At 47.6% G+C, this 18,880-nt stretch overlaps 1 protein-coding gene across 1 annotated transcript in view; it reads right to left on the reverse strand.

The window, feature by feature from the left end:
* Positions 1-18,880, reverse strand: part of MARCH6 (membrane associated ring-CH-type finger 6) — a 112,834-nt gene that overhangs the window by 52,743 nt on the left and 41,211 nt on the right. The window contains exons 4-11 of the mRNA XM_015409638.1: positions 18,463-18,606; positions 15,542-15,614; positions 13,857-14,025; positions 10,237-10,429; positions 9,596-9,657; positions 3,387-3,419; positions 3,105-3,156; positions 489-547 (exon numbers count right to left, since the gene is read on the reverse strand). Coding sequence (XP_015265124.1) covers positions 489-547; positions 3,105-3,156; positions 3,387-3,419; positions 9,596-9,657; positions 10,237-10,429; positions 13,857-14,025; positions 15,542-15,614; positions 18,463-18,606 — 785 coding nt within the window. The remainder of the gene's footprint in view (positions 1-488; positions 548-3,104; positions 3,157-3,386; positions 3,420-9,595; positions 9,658-10,236; positions 10,430-13,856; positions 14,026-15,541; positions 15,615-18,462; positions 18,607-18,880) is intronic.

The raw sequence follows: 18,880 nt of genomic DNA on the forward strand, positions 1-18,880 counted from the left end.
GTACCATGATATAATCAACTGTAGATGCACCTATGCCAGATAGTATAGTTTCTCAGATTATCCCCACTATTTCTTCCATTTAATAAAGTTGGATCCAAATGGGTAACTATTTGCATAACCCTGCAAAATTACACCGTTCTCCTGAGAATGTCTATAACAAAGAGAGGGTTCCTCCAGTGAATCAGGAGGAAAACGGGAATAGACAGCCTCATCATTTGCTCCTGCCCTAGCATTAAAATCTCCTGCAATTATCAAGGCTGCCTCAGGTTAAAGATTAGTCCAGCTGCTGACGTACTCCTTTTAAAGTTTTTAGTTACATGTAATTTTAGTTATATGTAAGTTCCATGGGGCACACATACATTTATTTAGCCATTTAGCAGGGAAATTTTCCAATTCAAATTTTAAAAATAATCTAAACATTTAAAGAATCATACTGTTACTAAAAAGGCTTTCTTTTTATTATGAACTTGCAAAATGAAAATACTTACATAGTCCTCAAAACCCAGCCCAACAATAGAGAAGTGACCGATGTGATAAGGACAAAATGCTAGAAAAAAGAAGAAAAGAACAGAGCTGGCTCACTTTGGCAAGCCTTTAAATGTGTGGCTGGTGACTGAAACCCTAAAACCCCCCTAGGCCAAGAACACACCACCCAGAGTGCCCCTGGGACCCCTGGGAAACCCCTGGGGGGGGGGTTCTCCATTGGAATGACCCTTCCACTTCCATTCCACACCCGACCATCCTGGCAAACTGAACCCCTTTTGGACAGAGGACAATCCGGTTTGGGTCAGACCACCTATTTGTCTTGGCAGTCCAGAGCCATTACCAGATAGCTTGATGAGGATGAGACTATATTTTATCAGTCTCTGACTGGTAACCACGGACTCTGACATCAGAGATGACACCCTGTGTGGGATTAACTAAATCAGCTCATGTCTCCCAGGAGAGGAGGCTGGTTAAGGCTCTCTGTTCCATTGAGCATAAGTGTCTGAACATTTTGAGATATTCCTCTTGTCTTCCATTTTCACTGTTCAGCTCAGGAGGCTGAGCAGGGGTGAAGAACTCCTCCAACATGTTGTTACTGCAAGGAACTTTGATGCTCCGAGGAACCTATTACAGCCTAGGTAACATGTGTGTGGCTTACTTTGTTCAACTGTATTGTTTTTAAATTGAACATCTCTGTGCTGTTGTTACTGGGTGCCTTGTCCCTGTATTTTGTTTTTTCCCTTTTTCCACTACTTTTTTTTAACCCTACCACTCTCTCTTTTATAATAAACTTTTAATAAAGATTTATTTTTGCTTTGCTTAGTACAATTTATTTCCCTGCGATATTTCTCCAAATCCTCCCTGTGTGCTAGACTGCACAGGAACTACACAGTTGGTTAGAAGGTATTTTCTAAGGTTTCTACCCTGCCACCTCATCATTGCTCTCGCACTGTGCTAGGACAGTACCTTCTCAGCAGGTCAGTCTAGATGTTCTCAAGAAGCCCTGAGTGGTGGCGGTTGGTTAGGAGGGTTCTTGGTCTAAGGGAACGCTTGGTCTAAGGGAATTCCAAGAAAGGAAAGACACCATCTCCCCCTTCCTACCATAACATGGCTTAAAACTGACAGTACCATCAAAAGGACAGAAATATTTCTATGACCCCGGTCACACGGGCAGGAAACTGCGAGGGAGAAGCGTGGCTGTTTGCCCTGGGGCAAACTACTGCGCAGTTACTCGATCAGACCTCCGGTGGAGGTCCTGTGGAGGTACCGTGGAGGTTCCATGGCAAGGGAGAGGTGCTGATCACAGGACAAGCCGGCGCGCAATGAAGAAGCGCGCGCCGCGGCAAAATGTTTTGTTTTTGTGTGTACATGACTAATGCGCATGCTCCGTTGGGTGCGTGTGCGCATCCACAGAGACGTGGACAAAAAAACACACCTTATTTGCAAGGGGACATGGGCGGGCGCCGGATGCCACCGGAAACGCGATCAGACGCCTGCCCTTGCCCCGCAGTTTCCGGAAACTAGTACCTCCGAGGTACTAGTTTTTTGCCACGCAGTTTCGGCTGGAAGCCTCGGTTGTGCCACGGGAGTGCTACGCTTCCCAGATGTGCTGGTGAGATCGCGCCCGGAAACTCCGCCTGTTTTCCGTCTCACTTGTGTGGCTTCTGTTCCATGTGACCGCAGCCTATGTTCATCTAGTTCAGTCTACTACGCAAGTAGCAGTAGTAATGCAACAGTTAGTGATCCACCATGGCACATAACATTTGGTTCATTTATTAAAACACCTTTAGATTCCCTGCCCTACATTTATCCCCCTCGTTACAGGCTTTCTGAAGTCAACAAAAAACTTTTACTTCAGAAGGCCTTTGAGAAGAAGAAATGTTATTCTTGTACTTCAGTCCTGTTAAAATTGGCTTAGATCCACAATGATGTTACTTAGAACTGCTTCTCTCCTGTGAATGTGATTTAATAACTAAATAGCCATCACAATAGACATGGATTCTGTGAGAGATCTCAAAGAGTGGCCCTCCCTCAATCCTGTGGTCAACCCCTATACTTAATTCAGAGACAACAGCATGCTCTGCCAAAACATACATTGAGGAAAGGGGTGACACTGCTGCAGGGAAGTATGCTCACGTGCTGAGAAAAGGCAGAGTCACAAGACTATTCAAGAAACTGGCTCTCTTTCTGTAAGAGACACTAAGTCTTACTGCTATGAGGGCCCCTTTCTCTTTTCGCAATGGGCAAGACAACCACCGAGTTGGATCCAATCAGTGTTTCCACTGGTGAAAAAGAGAGGACTACCAAAAACGGGAGGCTGAGGATCATGGGACTGGCATATTATTATTATTATTGCTGCTGCTGCTGCTGTATGAGACCACCATGGCTCGGTGCTGGCCCACTTATTTCCTGGCTGCAAGAACTGAAATTGAATATGTTACACTGCCCATTTTAAATGTTTTAAATTGGTTTTATTGTATAGATTTAATATTGCTGTTTATTGTCTAAACGACTTATTACTTTAAAAAATACGTCATCTTGTCAAGAGAAAACTACTCGACCACCATTTTAATTTGGGCCCCCTCCCTCACCCGTTACCTGCAAATACAATCACTTACCAAAAACAAGTATGAATAGCGTGTTTAGTGAGACCACCCAGAAGACATGTTCCTGGTGGGGAAAAGGGGAACAGGAGTCAGTTTGAGCACCGTCATCTCTCTCTCTTCCCTGAAATTCTTTCTTAGTTCCCATCAAGACCTCTTGATGCTTATATATAATTAAAAACTGGGCATTTTAACATATATACTTGGATTCTATTGCCTAGACCAAGACACAGAGAGAATTGCTCTCAGATATAATCCTCTTACAGCTAACAGGAAATAAAATAAAAGCTCACTTACTAAAAAAACCAGGGATCCATCAAGCCCAAGCATCTAGAAAAAGAGGGGGGTTTGGGTCAGTGAATGCACTTTTCTGCGTCCCCCAGAAGCATCAACATTCTCCCCAGACAGAAGGCGCTAATCCTCACCCCCACCCACCCACACCTGTATTCTTCCTCTCATAGGAACACACGTTACTTTCTTGTTGCGAAAGAAGCCTGATCACAACTCTCAGAGAAATGTCTAGACCAAAAAGCTGCAGATTCACACAATGCCATACCAGTGCTGTACTATTAATGAAGCAGCAGGCATTCATTAACGGAGGGAGGTGAGTGATGCAGTTGCAGATCAAGGTGGTTAGCAGCTGGCTGATGCAAAACAGCCAGAAATCACTGCATGGGGACTAAATATAAGGGCTGGATCATGTTCGAGCAGATGTTTCATCTTATGAACCCTTCCATCGATTGTTCACTCATTCAGCAATTTCACTGCTAGCTGTGTCACTCTCTAAGATTTCGCATTTGTCCCATGCAGCCGAGACGAGCCACACGTTCTCCAAGGTTTATGCCCTAAACGTCTTGTTGGTCTCTGAGGCCCAACTGCGGGGCAAAAACCGCCCTGTTCTACTGCAGACCAACATGGCTCCCCTCCGAAACTTAAGTTTTCAAATTGCAGGTTAACCCCCCCGTCCCCCCCCAAAAAAAAGGAGTCGCAAGAACTTACAAGAGAGTTGTGAGGAGGACGGGGACTCCGGGAGGAACCACCACTACTCAGCAGCAGCAGCAGCAGCCAGGGTGCTCCCCCCCCCCTCCCACAACCTTGAAAAAGAACTCTGCAGCTGGCAGCAGCTAGGAGAACCTGCCCTTCGGTCCAGCTTTCGTCTAATGACAGCAATGTGTGCCCCCATCTGCGGATATCTAAATCCAATGACCGGGGCCACGTGGTCGCTAAACAGGTTTTTCTGCCAACTTGGGTGACCACCTAGGTTTGCAGAAAAATCTGAAAAGTTTAAAAAAATACACGGGAGGGGGTTTAAACGCCCCCGAAGTAAAACAGTCTTCTCTGTGCAAGTGCAGAGGAGGCTCTTTACTACCCGTCTCCTGCAGCCGCCGCAGCGAAGCATCCCAGGGGCTGTGGCAGGCCGGCAGAGCAGGGCGGGGGGGCGCACCGGGCCTGGAGGCAGCTGCCAGAAAGGTGGTGGCCAAGGGGGGCAACGAAGCAGCCTGGTGGCCACACTGGGCCTGGAGGCGGCCGCAAAGCGGCCTAGGGGCAGCCACGGGCCTGGAGGCAGCAGCAGGAGAGGCCAGGAGCAGCACTGGGCCCAGGAGCAGCTGCTGCAGAAGAGCCTGGGGGCTGCATTGGCAAGAAAGTGGGGGGGGCTGTGGAACTCCCCCCAACGAGCCCCACAGGCCCAGCAGCAGAAGCCTGGCCACACTGGGCTCTCCAGGATCGATGGCAGAGGGGAAGGTGGGAATGTGGGGGCCTGGCAGCAGAAGCCTTGAGGGCGACCGCCCTCCCCGCTTCGGAAGATGGCAGGAGCCCGGCATCAGAGGCCGAGACCAACACTGGGCTCTTCAGCATCAATCGGGGGGGGGGGGGGCCACGGGGGCCGGGGGGGGGGACCACAGTGGCCTGGTGGCAGTGGCTGCAACAGTGGCGAGGAGCCACAGTACTCACTGGGGGGGACCCCTTCCCTCTCTTAGCTGGCAGTGACTGGAGGAGGAGGAGGAGGAGGAGGAGGAGGAGGAGGAGGAGATTGGATTTATACCCCATGGCCCTTCACTACCCAAAGGTGTCTCAGAGCGGCTTACAAACTCCTTTCCCTTCCCCTCTCCACAACAGACACCCTGTGAAGTAGGTGGGGATGAGAGAGCTCTTGACAGAAACTGCCCTTTATCAAGAACAGCTCTTGTCAGAGCTACGGCTCGCCCAAGGTCATCCAGCCAGGTGCGAGTGGAGGAGTGGGGAATAAAACCCGGTTCTCCCAGATTAGAGTCCGCACACTTAACCACGACACCAAACTGGGATCCTCCCACGAGTATCATAAGTTTCTACTTGTTATCTCTACTATCCACCAGCCAGATGTATGCTGCTGCATAGGAAATTCTCCACATTCCTACCTAACAAACAGTTGGCAAGTGACCTGGGACATCCCCGATGGTAGAGAAAGTATAGAAGAGGGGCCCAGGTTTCAGAAGTTTTACATGCAAGGACTCCATTACTTGAATGTTTTCTCTTGCATTACTATATTACAGCAAATAGAACATTAAATAGTAAATGCAGAAAGTGATATATTCAGGAGTAAATGAACAAAATTGATGGGGGGATAGAAGAAGGGGACAAATAATCTGTTTGCTGAGAGTCAAGAACATGGTTTACAGATATCCAACAAAAATTTTCATGACTACATAGTTCAAATGATGGGGTTACCCACTCACAAAAGTAATGTGTTTTCCCCAGTAATCCACGTAACCTTTGAGCTGATTTTTCCTCAATGTTATAAGAGTGTCATGTACTTTAGACAATTATAATCAGCCAGGAACACAGTTGCTTGGTTAACCAAGACAAATGAGTTTTACTTTGGAAAAACAAATGGTGATCTCCATCGACCCTGTTCTGCTGCACGGTCCCTTCTACAATGACCTTCGATCTCGGTACACAGCCCCAGTCCTATCAACTCTACCAAGAAGAGCTGAACAACTTTACATCTCCCTCCTTCTTGCAGATTCCTCCCAGCAAATAAAGTAGCTCAATTTTGCCTTCGGGCACATGGGATACACGAGCCGCTTACTAAGTCTCCCTGTCTCCATCCCCTCACAATCACTGCTCAATATTATATTTTATTCTATATTTTTTATTTTTTCCTTACCCTTATTAGTACTGATCTTGTAGCAAAATAAACAATGAACTTAAAAATAGTAATCTCTCAAATTGCATTTTTCCCCTTTTTGAAAATTTTTACTCCTCAAAGCTATCTGGCCCCGGCAGACATCCTTAATCTCACTTCCAAAATAGCATCATCAAAGGTTACTATGGCTACAACTGAAGGCAGGAGCAACATTTAGGGGTACGAAAATTCAGCCACCACAGGATGTTCAGGTCCAGCCATTATCTTCACTGCGTGGGGAGGTAACGAGAAGAGGAAGTATGCAAGTATAAGAACAGCAACCCATCTCACCAGGTATGCATCTGGTGGGGGTGGATAATGCCCCCATGGCGGTCGGCAGGGAGCCTCCGTGACTAAACCGTTTTTTGCAAATACCAGCTAACCTAGCCGGTCAAAAAACCACCTGGAGCACGCCATATACTATCAACTATGCCAGTGGGGAGAGTGGACCGTAGACCTTATCATGCCTTGAGACAATTCAGCGCTGTTTTTCCTCAAATGAACGCTTACCTCCTTTCGTTCGGCGCAGCCTGTCTTCAACGACGCCATGCAGAGAAGCCGTGGCGCAGCGTGAGAACGAACGCCTACCTCCCTTTGTTTGGTGTGGCCTGACTCCAACGACGCCACGCGGAGAAGCCGCGGCGCAGCATGAAAACTCCCTCAACAGCGCAGGAGCACGCTGCGGGGTGCTTTGGACCCTGCTTGTCTTGGTCGGCTGTGCAGCCGCCATTTCGATGGGGCCCGACTACAACTACGATTGCGACTACGGTCGCAGCTGCGGCGACAGTTTTGAGTGAGGTCGCGGGAACGCGCCGGCTGGCAGGGCTGGAGCCGGGGAATTGAGAGACGGTTTTTGCCTTCTCCCGGGCCTGAGCTGAGGAAGCAGCGGCCGAGACCACGGCCCCTGCAGCTTCCTGTTTCTCTGGTCTGTCTACGAGGGTTGCAGCAGTAGAAACGGCAGGGGTGCGGCCGACAGACAACCCTACGGGCCTCTGAACGGCGAGTTGATAGAGTTGCGGAGAAGTGGACAGAGGCTGGCAATGCTGGCAGAGAGCAGGTTCAAGGGACAAAGGCCTCGGAGACCTATAGATCAAACTATCCGACTTAAGGAAGATCACTGGACTAGATCTAGAGGCTTAGATTGCCGCCTGCTGGCAACAGAGGCAACTGACACAGGTGCTGAATTAAAGAGGGGACAGGTTAACTTACGTAATTACTGGGGCCGAGGGAGGGGATGAATAATTGATTGTGCACTGAGTGCGCTGGTCTATTGTATTGATTTTTATTGTTACTCCCCAATTGATTAGTGATTAACTTGTTGAGTATTTGATTAATTTGACAAATGAATTTTGGTAGCCCTATAATGATGCTTGTTTAATTAATTAGTTTGCTAGTCAAGTTTCCAAATTAATTAATAGGAGGTTATCCGGTGCCATAGACCAGACCAGCCATTAGTCATAGTAACTATTGGTGAGCTGAGGGGGGTGAGAGAGGGTGGGGGGGGGAACAAAGAAGATATAACAAAAGTAAGTATATAGATAGGCTTCAAAGGCTACTGGATCTACTAGGAGGGCGTCCAATCAAACTGGTAGGGAGAATGTAGTTGGAGATTGCGTCAAAATTTGTACTTAAGTTGGGAATTTCTGTATTCAGGTCAGGGATATTGACGGTGAACGTTCCCCTGTGGCACACGCTGGTATGACCATCAGCGTTGTTAGACAACCGGGTATCGTGGCACCAGGAGCTGATACTTCGTTCGGCCCTGAGAGGAGGAATTGGCCTGATTAGTTGGCCACCAGGGGTCTGATGCCACCATGAAGACCGGTTGATGTGGCAATAGCTGAACAGCAGATTCCAGTGCTCGTGGGGAGGGGAAAGTTTAGCAGTGGGTCTAGGCAGAAGGTTAAAGGAAGAGCACTGAGAAAAAGAACGGCTCGATGCCCTTCCAGCCTACAACCCATCCTGAAGGATGTCAGCAGTGAGGCTAGGATTGGGAACCCCCCTCCATCATTGGTGCTGTGCAACACCAGGTCTATCAGTAATAAGACCTCAGTCCTTCGGGACTTTGTCACAGAACAATAGGTAGACCTAGCGTACGTGACCGAGACCTGGGTGCGGGATGGGGAGACTGTATCTCTTACCCAACTTGCCCCACCTGGGTTTGTGGTCCTACACCAATTGCGGACCGCAGGGGCGGGGGGGGGGAGGAGTGGCGATGTTCATACGGGAGGCTTCAGGGCCCTCTCCCCGCTGGAGATCACGGGCATAGAGTGTGTCGGCCTGAAGTTGGGGACTGAAGAGAGTTTGGCAATCTGGCTGGTGTACCGACTACCTAACGCACCGGCCAGTAGCCTGCCGTCCCTGATGGAGGCCATATCAGGCTGGGCGTTGGAGCACCCTAGGCTTTTGGTCTTGGGTGACTTCAACGTCCATGCCAATGATGCGGCTTCCAATCGGGCTGCGGACCTGGTTTTGGCCATGGTGGCACTGGGACTCTCCCAGCTTGTAGCAACCCCCACGCACCAGGCTGGGCACACGCTCGATTTGATCTTCGTGGCAGGGATTACAGTGGACCGGATTACTGCTACAGCAGTTCCATGGTCGGACCACTATGCCCTGAAGGCTCGTCTGAATGTTCCACCCCGACCCTGTTTAGGCGGCAAGCGGATTTTAGCTCGCCCGTGAAGCCAAATGGACCCTGTACAGTTTCAGATGGCTCTGCGGGATCCAATGCCCCCTGGCGGCTCACTGGATGAGCTTGTGGAGGACTGGCATGACCGACTCTCCACAGCCATTGATGAGATCGCTCCCCGGTGCCCTCTGCGCGCTCGCCCTAGGCTTGCCCCCTGGTATACCCAGGGGTTGTGGCTTATGAAACGGGAGCTGAGACGGCTAGAGAGATGGTGGTGCCGTGCCCGCGACAAAGCATTAAGAGCATCTTATAGGACGTTTATGAGAGCCTATGAGAGGGCAGTCAAGGCTGCTAAGAAGGGATTCTATGCAGGTGCGATTGCGTCTGCGAGCTCACGCCCAGCCCAATTGTTTAGAACGATTCGGTCTTTGACAGCTCTGCCACCGGGCAGACAAAACAGTAGGGAATTGGATATTGGCTGTGAGGCTTTTGCGAGCTATTGCTGTTAAAAAAAGAGCCACTGGGCTGCCCCCTTAAGAGTGCGATACACAGTGTGGCCTGAAGTGAAGTGGAAGAGGCAGGCACGGGGGGGGGCAGACTGAAGTCTTCAGTATGACACATCCCCACCAACCGGTTCTTAAAACAGATGGTCATTATTTAGGGCACCCCAACTCTGCACGACAAAGAGTTTCTGAAGTACGCATGTCTTACTCTCTCCCAGGTAAGCTCTTCTGCGGCTCGGTCCCACTCCAAGGCATTCCAGTTCATGTCATCTAAACAGACAATTATATCATTTTAAGACTGCAAAAGAAGAACTTGACCAGGACAACATAATTCACATCATCAGTCAGGCTTCTCGTGACCATTTTGAGCCCCACAGGTGTTCTAGCGGGGGGGGGGGCGGACACGGGGTGGCTGTGGTTACAGAGAGGGGTATTGGCTACCTGGACATGTCGGGGGGGGGGGCGGACATGGGGTGGCTGTGGTTACAGAGAGAGGTATTGGCTACCTGGCCTGCGGGCTAAATTCAAACAGCTCACATGAAAAGCCACAGTCTATTTGTTCACACAAAACCCTTCTTAACACAATGCACTGCTTTTAAATAGACTTGAGCTAAAGGGGGGGGATAAAGCTTTTGGTTCCTCTAAGTGTAAAAATCAGTGTCTAAGAATGCTTAGGAAGCAGGCACTCAAGGAAGCTTACAGACAATTAAACACACAATAACTACAAATCAAAATCACATATTAAAATATGTTCATCAGACAGCCTGGGTCAACCAGTATGTCTTTAGCAGGTACCCAAGTACAGCTCTAGAAAGTGGTACAAATATTGCTGCGAACAAGCAAACATACCTTGTGCTCCATTGTTTGCGTCTGCTGCATCCTCTACTACTACGTCTTCTTCGTCTTCATTGTCTTCCTCTTCTTCATCCGGCTGCTCTTCTTGGATTTCTGGGTTCTCACCAACAACCGCATTCTCAGCAGGCTGGTCCACGGGCTGGTCCAGGGCAGCATTTTCAGCTCCCCCATTTCCTGCACCCTGAACCTGCACAGAGAAAAGTCAAAGCAACGTCAGATGAATTCAGGGTTCTCCTATGCTATTCATATGCCTGCAGTATGAAAAGTCATCAGTGGGTTGGATTCCTAAGGAACTATAAATGGAGGATTACCCCCCCCAACGAATTTCTGGACCCTTAAGGACATCAGGGGGGGTACAGCCAGAAGGGGGAACTATCCCTTCCCTATTGCATGCCAATACAAGGGGGATGAGTTCCTGCCAGTTTTCCTTTCGGGCAGCAGCCTCTCCATCTCACATTATTCCCAAGTGTCCCCCATCCTTGTGAAAGAACTGGGGGTGAGGGGCAGTGGGATTTGATTTTTTTTTTAACTTTTCATGAACTGGCTTCATTTTACATTTTTTTAAGGATCCAAACCTATACAAATTTTTAAACATCCATCTGTAGCAATGTGAAGACCTATTAAGACAGTCTCTTGGATGTCAGGAAAGAAACTTCATTCGTGGGAGTAGTGTACTACCTGCAACTCTTTAAGATGATAGCTTTGTGTGTATGAAGCTTTTGTCAAGCATTTGCTAAAACAGAGATTGCCTGATATTGTTGCACTGCCATACAGAGCAATCCAATATCCAGAAGAATCATGTCTCACTCTGCCCGATGTAGTTAACACTGGGATCACAAACCACACTAGAGAACCTATAAGAGAATCTAACCCAAGACCTTTCTTGGACATCATCCAAAGACATTGCCCCAAAAGGAAGATTCTTCTCAGAGGATCTTGGGCTTTGAAATACTTGCTGCTCTTCAGGAATAAATCTTATTTAGCATCAGCTGCCTGGACTGACAGGCATACATAAACTCACACTACCTTAGGTCAAGTAGATAGATCCAGGTGGGCAGCCATGTTGGTCTGAAGCAGTAGAAGAAATTTTGAGTCCAGTCAGGCACCTGTAAGACCAAGAGGGGTTTATTCAAGGCTCGTGAGCTCTCGTGTGCACGCCCACTTCTTCAGGTACACTGGAGTGGAAGCTAACCGTTCAGATCTACAGGCAGATGCCTCTACAGAGGTGAACAGTAAATTAACACACAACTTAATGAAGACAAATATGTTCTCATATATACAAAGACTAAACAGCAATAACAAGCTAAATTCATATGGTCACCATTTGTTTGAATTTAATTAATTAACTCCACACTTGCAAGGAAACAAATGGTGTATAACGATAGAATCAGTTTATTACCCTTGACAATTAAGAAGGATACTTTTACACATCCTTCTTTGTTGATATCTTTATTCCTTACTGTTTCCCCCACACACACTTAAATCCAAAGAAATGGTGACCGTATGAACTTAATTTCTTATTGCTGTTTAGTCTTTGCATATGTCAAAACATCTCCATTAAGTTGTGTGCTAATTTACTGTTCACCTCTGTAGAGGCATCTACCTATAGATCTGAACGGTTAGCTTCCACTCCAGTGTATCTGAAGAAGTGGGCGTGCACACGAGAGCTCCTACCTTGAATAAAACTTTCTTGGTCTTACAGGTGCCTGATTGGACTCTAAATTAGGTCAACTAATCGATTCAAGTATCAGACTAAGTGAAGAAAGCACAGTTGTCACAACATCCCTCTGAGAAGGAACAAGTGACTTCCCTGGGGAATGATATGCTAACCAAAAACTGAAGAAGGGAAGTAGTTGGTCCAGGGTCGCCAGCAGGCCTGGAGAAAAATGTTCTTTCCCTTAATGTGGGGAAATAGGCAGCTGAAAATTTTCAAGGCATGGAGGTAAATAACCGCAGGTAAGTACCATCCCATGAAGCTTCTGTCAAAAGGACAGAGCATTTCTTTTCTACAAGCAGTTAGTAATCCTAACCCAGACAGGTACAAGATGCCTGTCCATTCAATCTGGTGAAGGCCGGGCAAAGCAAGCCCCAAAGAGAAGTTATTCTGAGTCACAATCAGGAAGAAGAATGCAGCAGGGAGAATAGATTTCAATGTGATTCCTGAAATCAAAACAAAATAAAAACATTTGGTTGGACCCAGACTCACGTTTTCCAGTGACAGAACTTTCTTGCCTCCCTCACCTCACTGCAACCCACACTGATCACCACAAAATGCCACACTCCCGAGTGACAAAGAGGACCCTGAGTGACGAGATGGGGGGGGTCTGCAATGGGGAGTCAGTGGAAACTGCCAATTCACCCGACCCATTGTCTTTAAAATAACATGGGCTGCGGTCACACGCAACATTAGCCACGCAAGAGATACAGAAGACAAGCGGAGTTTCCGGTCGCAATCTCACCAGCACATCTGGGAAGCGTAGCGCTTCCGTGGCACAACTGAGGCTTCCTGCAGAAAAAGTGCAGCAAAAAACTAGTACCTTGGAGGTACTAGTTTCCAGAAACTGCGGGGCAAGGGCGGGCGTCTGATCGCGTTTCCGGTGGTATCCGGCGCCCGCCCATGTCCCCTTGCGGAAAAGGGTTTTTTTCCCCCCACGTCTCCGTGGATGCGCACACGCACCCAACGGAGCATGCGCATTCGTAGTGTACACAAAAAAAGAAAACCAGTTCGCCGCGCCGCGCGCTTCTTCATTGCGCGCAGGCGTGTGTTGTGATCGGCACCTCTCCCTTGCCATGGAACCTCCACAGTACCTCCACAGAACCTCCACAGTAGGTCTGATCGCTTTACTGCATGTTAGTTTGCCCCGGGGCAAACAGCCACACTTCTCCTCTGCAGTTTCCTGCCCGTGTGGCAGGGGCCATGGATCGTTTTAATAGGCTGCTACCCACAGAGGTCTCAAACCTTAACTGACTATTAAACAGAAAACCCTGAAAGGCACGTGTGATTCCTCTCATCCCTACTGCATGGAAAGCCCTGGACAGCACCAGCCAAGGAGACAGCACCACAGAGCTACGAGGTACATGCAAGTTGTAATACCAGCTTCTCAAGGTACATTATTTCATGTAGAAAATTGTAGTCTTACAAGAGTTCATCCAGACAACACCTGAGTAAATGCTGCAGTACCACAGCTGATATATCAACTTCACAAAGCCCACGAGATCCTAAAAGTGTAACCCTCTGCAGTTACTCCAGACTAAGCCACTGAAATCAACAGATGCAGAACTGCAGAAGATACTTAAGAGACTGACACCCTTCCACATCCACTGAAGTCCATGGGCTTAAGAGGGTGCAACTCTGCTTGGGATGGCACCGCTAAATTGATAATGGTACAGAACCACGCAGATGTAGAACTGATATTCACAGCAAACTCCTGGATCCAGTCCAAGTTGTATCCATGGGGCTATTGCCAGAACAATGTTTTGCACATCAGACTAATCTAACTGATTTTACAAACAGTTCCAGATCTTTGGGGGGGGGGGGGGGGGAGAGTGATGGACCGTATTCAAAGAAAAACTCACAGTGAAAGTTGGAGCTGATAAGGCGAAGGGTGCGTTACCTCATTCTGCTGCCCAGCGCCATGGATGGCCTGCTGCTGGTTCTGCTCCAGCCACTGCGGTGCTCCTCCGTGGACAATTTGTTCACGTAACCATACCAGGCTGATAAATGCGCAGAGTGTGCACGTCACCACAAAACAACCTTGCAAACAGTCTGCCAGTAAATTCTCTCTGTGGAAGAGACAGCCAACACATTATTTACAGATGTTACTGCAAGTGTATCCTTCTCCCGCAGCCCCAGGCATTCCACAGCCTCCCTCACTTAAGTAAGGCCTACAAGGATAACAAGATTGTGAACAGAGACACAAGTTACGCCGGATCATAGTGCCGAAGCCTCCAGCTATTTAAAATTCAACTGTTCTGATCTGCTGCCTCTTGAGCTTCTTGCCACTTCTATACAAAATAACTGAAGCTGCCTTATCCTGAACCAGACCCTCTTCTGCCCATCAAAGTCAGTGCTGTCTACTCAGACTGGCCGTGGCGCTCCAGCGTCTCAGGCCGAGGTCTTGCACATCGCCGACTCCCTGATCCTTTAACTGGAGATGCCGCCAGGGAACGAACCCGGGACCTTCTGCAGGCCAAGCAGAGGCTCTCCCACTGAGCCACAGCCCCTCCCAATCATACTCACATTTCCCTCATTTGTCAGTGTAATGAATCTGATCTGGCAATTTATTATGTTGCAGATCAGTTCCAACAAAGAAGAGAAAATATTGACTGTTCTTGTTATTTGCACCACCTGAAGGTTTCAACTGAAACAAAGAAGTGCACGAGTCAGGGCAGGGGTTCCCAACGGGGTGGCCCCAGGCACCACAGCCGCTCGCGAAGGGTTTTCAGACACTGGGCGGGGCTCCTCCGCAGCAGGGCTCCTGACTGACTGACGGACTGAACAGGTCAGAATACTCTTGCTTCTGTGATCGTTGCCACCAACAGTGCTGGTTTTATTCTCTCTCTCATTCCTCTCTCCCCGGGTGCTTTTTTAAAACTACTCCTCTTGTCCCCTGCACTTTGGTAATTATGGATTCCAAATACTATCCGTGTATATTGAAGTGCACTATAAACAATCATCAATAACATTTCACTTAAATTGGAGTGCTGCATTGGTGTAATTTTTAAAAAGTAACTTCAGTTTTAATGATTTCATTTGACTTCAATCTATTCTGTTTTGTTCAAAACAAACAGGCCACTTTCCTGACATAGCCCCTCAAAGAAGCTGACAATGAATAAGTAAAATGCAATTTGAATTAGATCAATACACTGGTTTGATCAATATCAAAGTAATAAGGTGCTTTTATCAAGGGCAGAAGTAGACGGGATTCTTGGCAAAGAGCAGGGTAACCTTCTCAAGGAACTGACGGCCGCCTCTAAGGAAACTGGAGCTGAGGTCCTACATGCTTTGGCTCAGTTTTTTAAAAAAGAAACAGATACTATTTTACATACATATCAAAAAGCAGACATAATTTTAAGTAAGTTCTGCTGAAATCAGTCCATGGTAATCCTTTTTGCTTAGTCAAAAAACTGCCATGTTTCATGTATACATGCAGTCGCCACTTTTCTTGTTACTCAATGAAGGACATAATCTGGGGGCATAATTAGTTTTGGTTACTGAGTTTATGAGAAAGTGCAGCAGCAACCCATTAGATTTCAGCAGCATAGCACAGACATATTCCAAAAGGAAGCCAATACTTACGTAGACAGCATATCTAATGGCAGAGTCAGTAGTGAGCTCACAGAGCCAGTAAACAAGCACTTGTAGATACGGCCTAAAGAGCAAAGAAAGAAAGGAAAATAAAACCTGCGTTCTGAAAGAGAATCTAGTAGTGTCCAGAGGTCCATTTTCGGCATTATCATCCATGAAGGTGCGTGTGGATGTGGTGAGGGAGGAGAGGAATCCTGAAGAGCGGGGGGTGGGGGGGGGAGAGGCTGTTTACTCCAGCAGCATGACCCCCATGCCTGGGTAGCATTTCATTCTGGGCCACTCTGTTTCCCCAGCTGTCCTGAAGGGGTTCTGAGCACTGGAGCTTTCCAGACCAGAAAGGACCACCTACTTCTCTACTGACTTCCCTGCTAGTTAAGCTCAACGTTATTGAAAAGCCTGGTCAGGGCCTCTTCCCTTCTAAGCCAGAGGTTTTTCAGCAGTGGCATTTCATCTGTCTAACACTCCCCAACTCCTAATCTGTTTGCATTTAGGTGAAGACATTTTTATCTCCAGACTTGCGGGGGGTGGTGGTGGTGGTGGTAAATTTTGAGTGTTGGATTGCCTGTTTAAGATTAAATTCATTTAGGTTGGGAATTAACATGGTATGTTAAGAGGGAATCAGATAAGCATATGGAACAGAAATCCATCAGTGGCTATTAGCCACAAGGTATAGATAGGAACTCTCGGTCTGGGGCAAGGGATGCTCTGTCTTCTTGGTGCTTGGAGGGGGGCAGCAGTGGGAGGGCTTCTAGTGTCCTGGCCCCACTGGTGGACCTGCTGATGGCACCTGGTATTTTTGGCCACTGTGTGACAGAGTGTTGGACTGGATGGGCCGTGGGCCTGATCCAACACTGGCTTCTCTTATGTTCTCTTATGTTATGCTGGGTTGTGTTCTTTCCTTCCTTCCTTCCTCTTCTTATATGTAGCGCATGACTGAAAACTTCCTGGTTTCAGATGTCTTCAGCCTAACTCCAACTTGTTAAGATGTCCAAGTGCAAGAACCTGGAAATATTAGAAATGACTCCTTCTCCACAAACCTGGATTCTTCCTGGTACAGAATCCCAGTTTGTGGAGAAAGTATCTAAGTGCCCACATGTGGACATCCCTACAAATTACTCTCTGCACACCAAGCAGATGCCAATGTCCACCTGGGCCACAGAGGACGGAACAAGGAGGGAGGGAGGGAGGGAGCAGGCACGTGCAGAGAGTGAACCAGGTTTTGGGTTGTTACGATAAATCTGTTCATGACATCTGAAGAATCATTAAATATCAGAATTTCCAACCCTCATCAGTTAATCATATCTCTCCCTTAAAAGAGACGGCATTTAAATCTTAAATAAATAATCGCCTTATCTATTCCACACTCAATCATATTACCTAAACCACTTTTTACTAGCACTCAATAAAAGACAACAAAACCGACCCAAATACTTCTTGAGCAACTAACACGGAAGTATAGGCAAACTATCAGGCAGCATATGCTACAGCAGGGGTGTCAAACCTATGGGCCATGGGCCAGAACCGGCCCGCCCAGGCCTTTAATCCACCCCGGGAGTGGGGCTCTCTTCTCTCCCCCCTCCCCTGAGCTTCAGCTGCCTCAGAGTATAAAGAGCCACGGGCGGGGCTGCCTCTGAGAGCAGAAGGCACAAGGTGGGGCTGTCAAACTCCCCAGCCACCGCTCCCAGCCACCACAGTCCTCCTCACAGGTAGGAGCGGGGGGGGGGAGCATTCCTTCTGATATGATCCTTGTGCTTCTTTTTTATTTTAAAAAATTGCTTTGCAAAATCCCATTATTTCCTCATCTTTCCAATTTAGGCAGGCACGTTTTAAGGGTGTGTGTGTGTGGGGGGGGGAAGGTTTGGGACCAGCTGGGGTTAAAATATAGAGTTCTGCAAACTCAAGGGGCTCCAGTTTTGCAGAGAAATATTAGTTTTAACACACACACCCTCCTAATGTGGAATAATAGCAGAACAAGTGCTGAAGAGGACTCCCAAAATTATTATCTCAAACCACCCTGTAAAAAAGACCCTGAGACCCTGGAGAGCCACTGTCACTCTGAGTAAACATTGGGGGTGGGGGGGGGGGGAGCTTGCAATGCTCAACCATTTCACGTTCTTCCCCTGGGTCCTAGGCTCAGAACATCTGTATCTGTAGCTTATATTGGGGGGGGGGGGCAGGTTTGGGACTAACCACAGTTAAAACACAGAATTCAACAAACTCTGGGAACTTCAGTTTTCAGAGAAATATTAGTTTTACCACACATACCCTCCTAATGTGGGGCTCCAATGGAACAGCTGCTATAATATCTTTAATCGTGTTTGTCTCTGTCCTTTATTAAGCTTATATCTCTGCTACCTGGGGCTTTACATTTTATGACACACATGGCCCGGCCTGACAAAGTCCAATTTATGTCAAATCTGGTCCTCATAACAAATGAGTTCGACACCCCTGCGCTATAGGATCCTCCCAGAAGCTGTGAGAAGTAGCATTGAAGCCACTTAACCATCACTAACTTTTTATTATCTGATGTTTTATTGCAGTCAACAAGATTCTATACGTGTGTTCAAGAAATCCATCCTTGCCATTTTTAAGGCACAGCCCCCAATCAGACACTGCTACCCCCTTCTAACAGCCAACGCACCTTCTCCTCTGTGCCAATAACTACAACTGCACAATCACTAAACCAAAAGAAAAGCAAGCATGAGGGCCTCCATGGCCACCCCTGTAGTCAGCTTTACGAGTCGAGGTGAGGCCAGTAGCAATGATGTTTGTCGTATCCCAGACAGGACAAGCTGCTTCTTCTGCAGCAAGTGATCTTGCCGTGCTGATCACCGCTATCATCAAGGGCAGCCAAATATGATCCTTACGGCCCTTGCATTATAAACCATATCAAAATAAAATGTTGTACTTACATGCTGTAAGGGGTACAACCCCCAACCATGCAAAGGCCACAAGCGTATAGTGAAACCAGTATCGTATTGCCGTGCCAATACTTGTAACCAGTCCAGCAAATATATCTTGGATTGGAAGCCGGGAAGGCATATCTGGGGAATAAACTAAGAAGGGGTGGAAACAATCACACAACCTGAAAGGACTTTAAATGGAACACTGCTACACATAATAAATAAGATGGAGGATTTAAATCTTTTTAAAAAACACCTATTTGAAGTTACTTTGAGCACCTCTCAATTTCTCCCATTCCAGATGAGGAGGAAAAGGCAAGATGAATCCCTAACCAGGCACACATCATCATACTGTTATTCATGGATATTCCTGAAGCTGGGAGAAGGAAGCAAAGCTGAGAGCAGGACTATAAAAACTGTTCTACAG

This window comes from Gekko japonicus, unplaced genomic scaffold (genome assembly GCF_001447785.1).
Source record: "Gekko japonicus isolate JY-2015 unplaced genomic scaffold, Gekko_japonicus_V1.1 scaffold2820, whole genome shotgun sequence".
Classification (NCBI taxonomy): Eukaryota; Metazoa; Chordata; class Lepidosauria; order Squamata; family Gekkonidae; genus Gekko; species Gekko japonicus.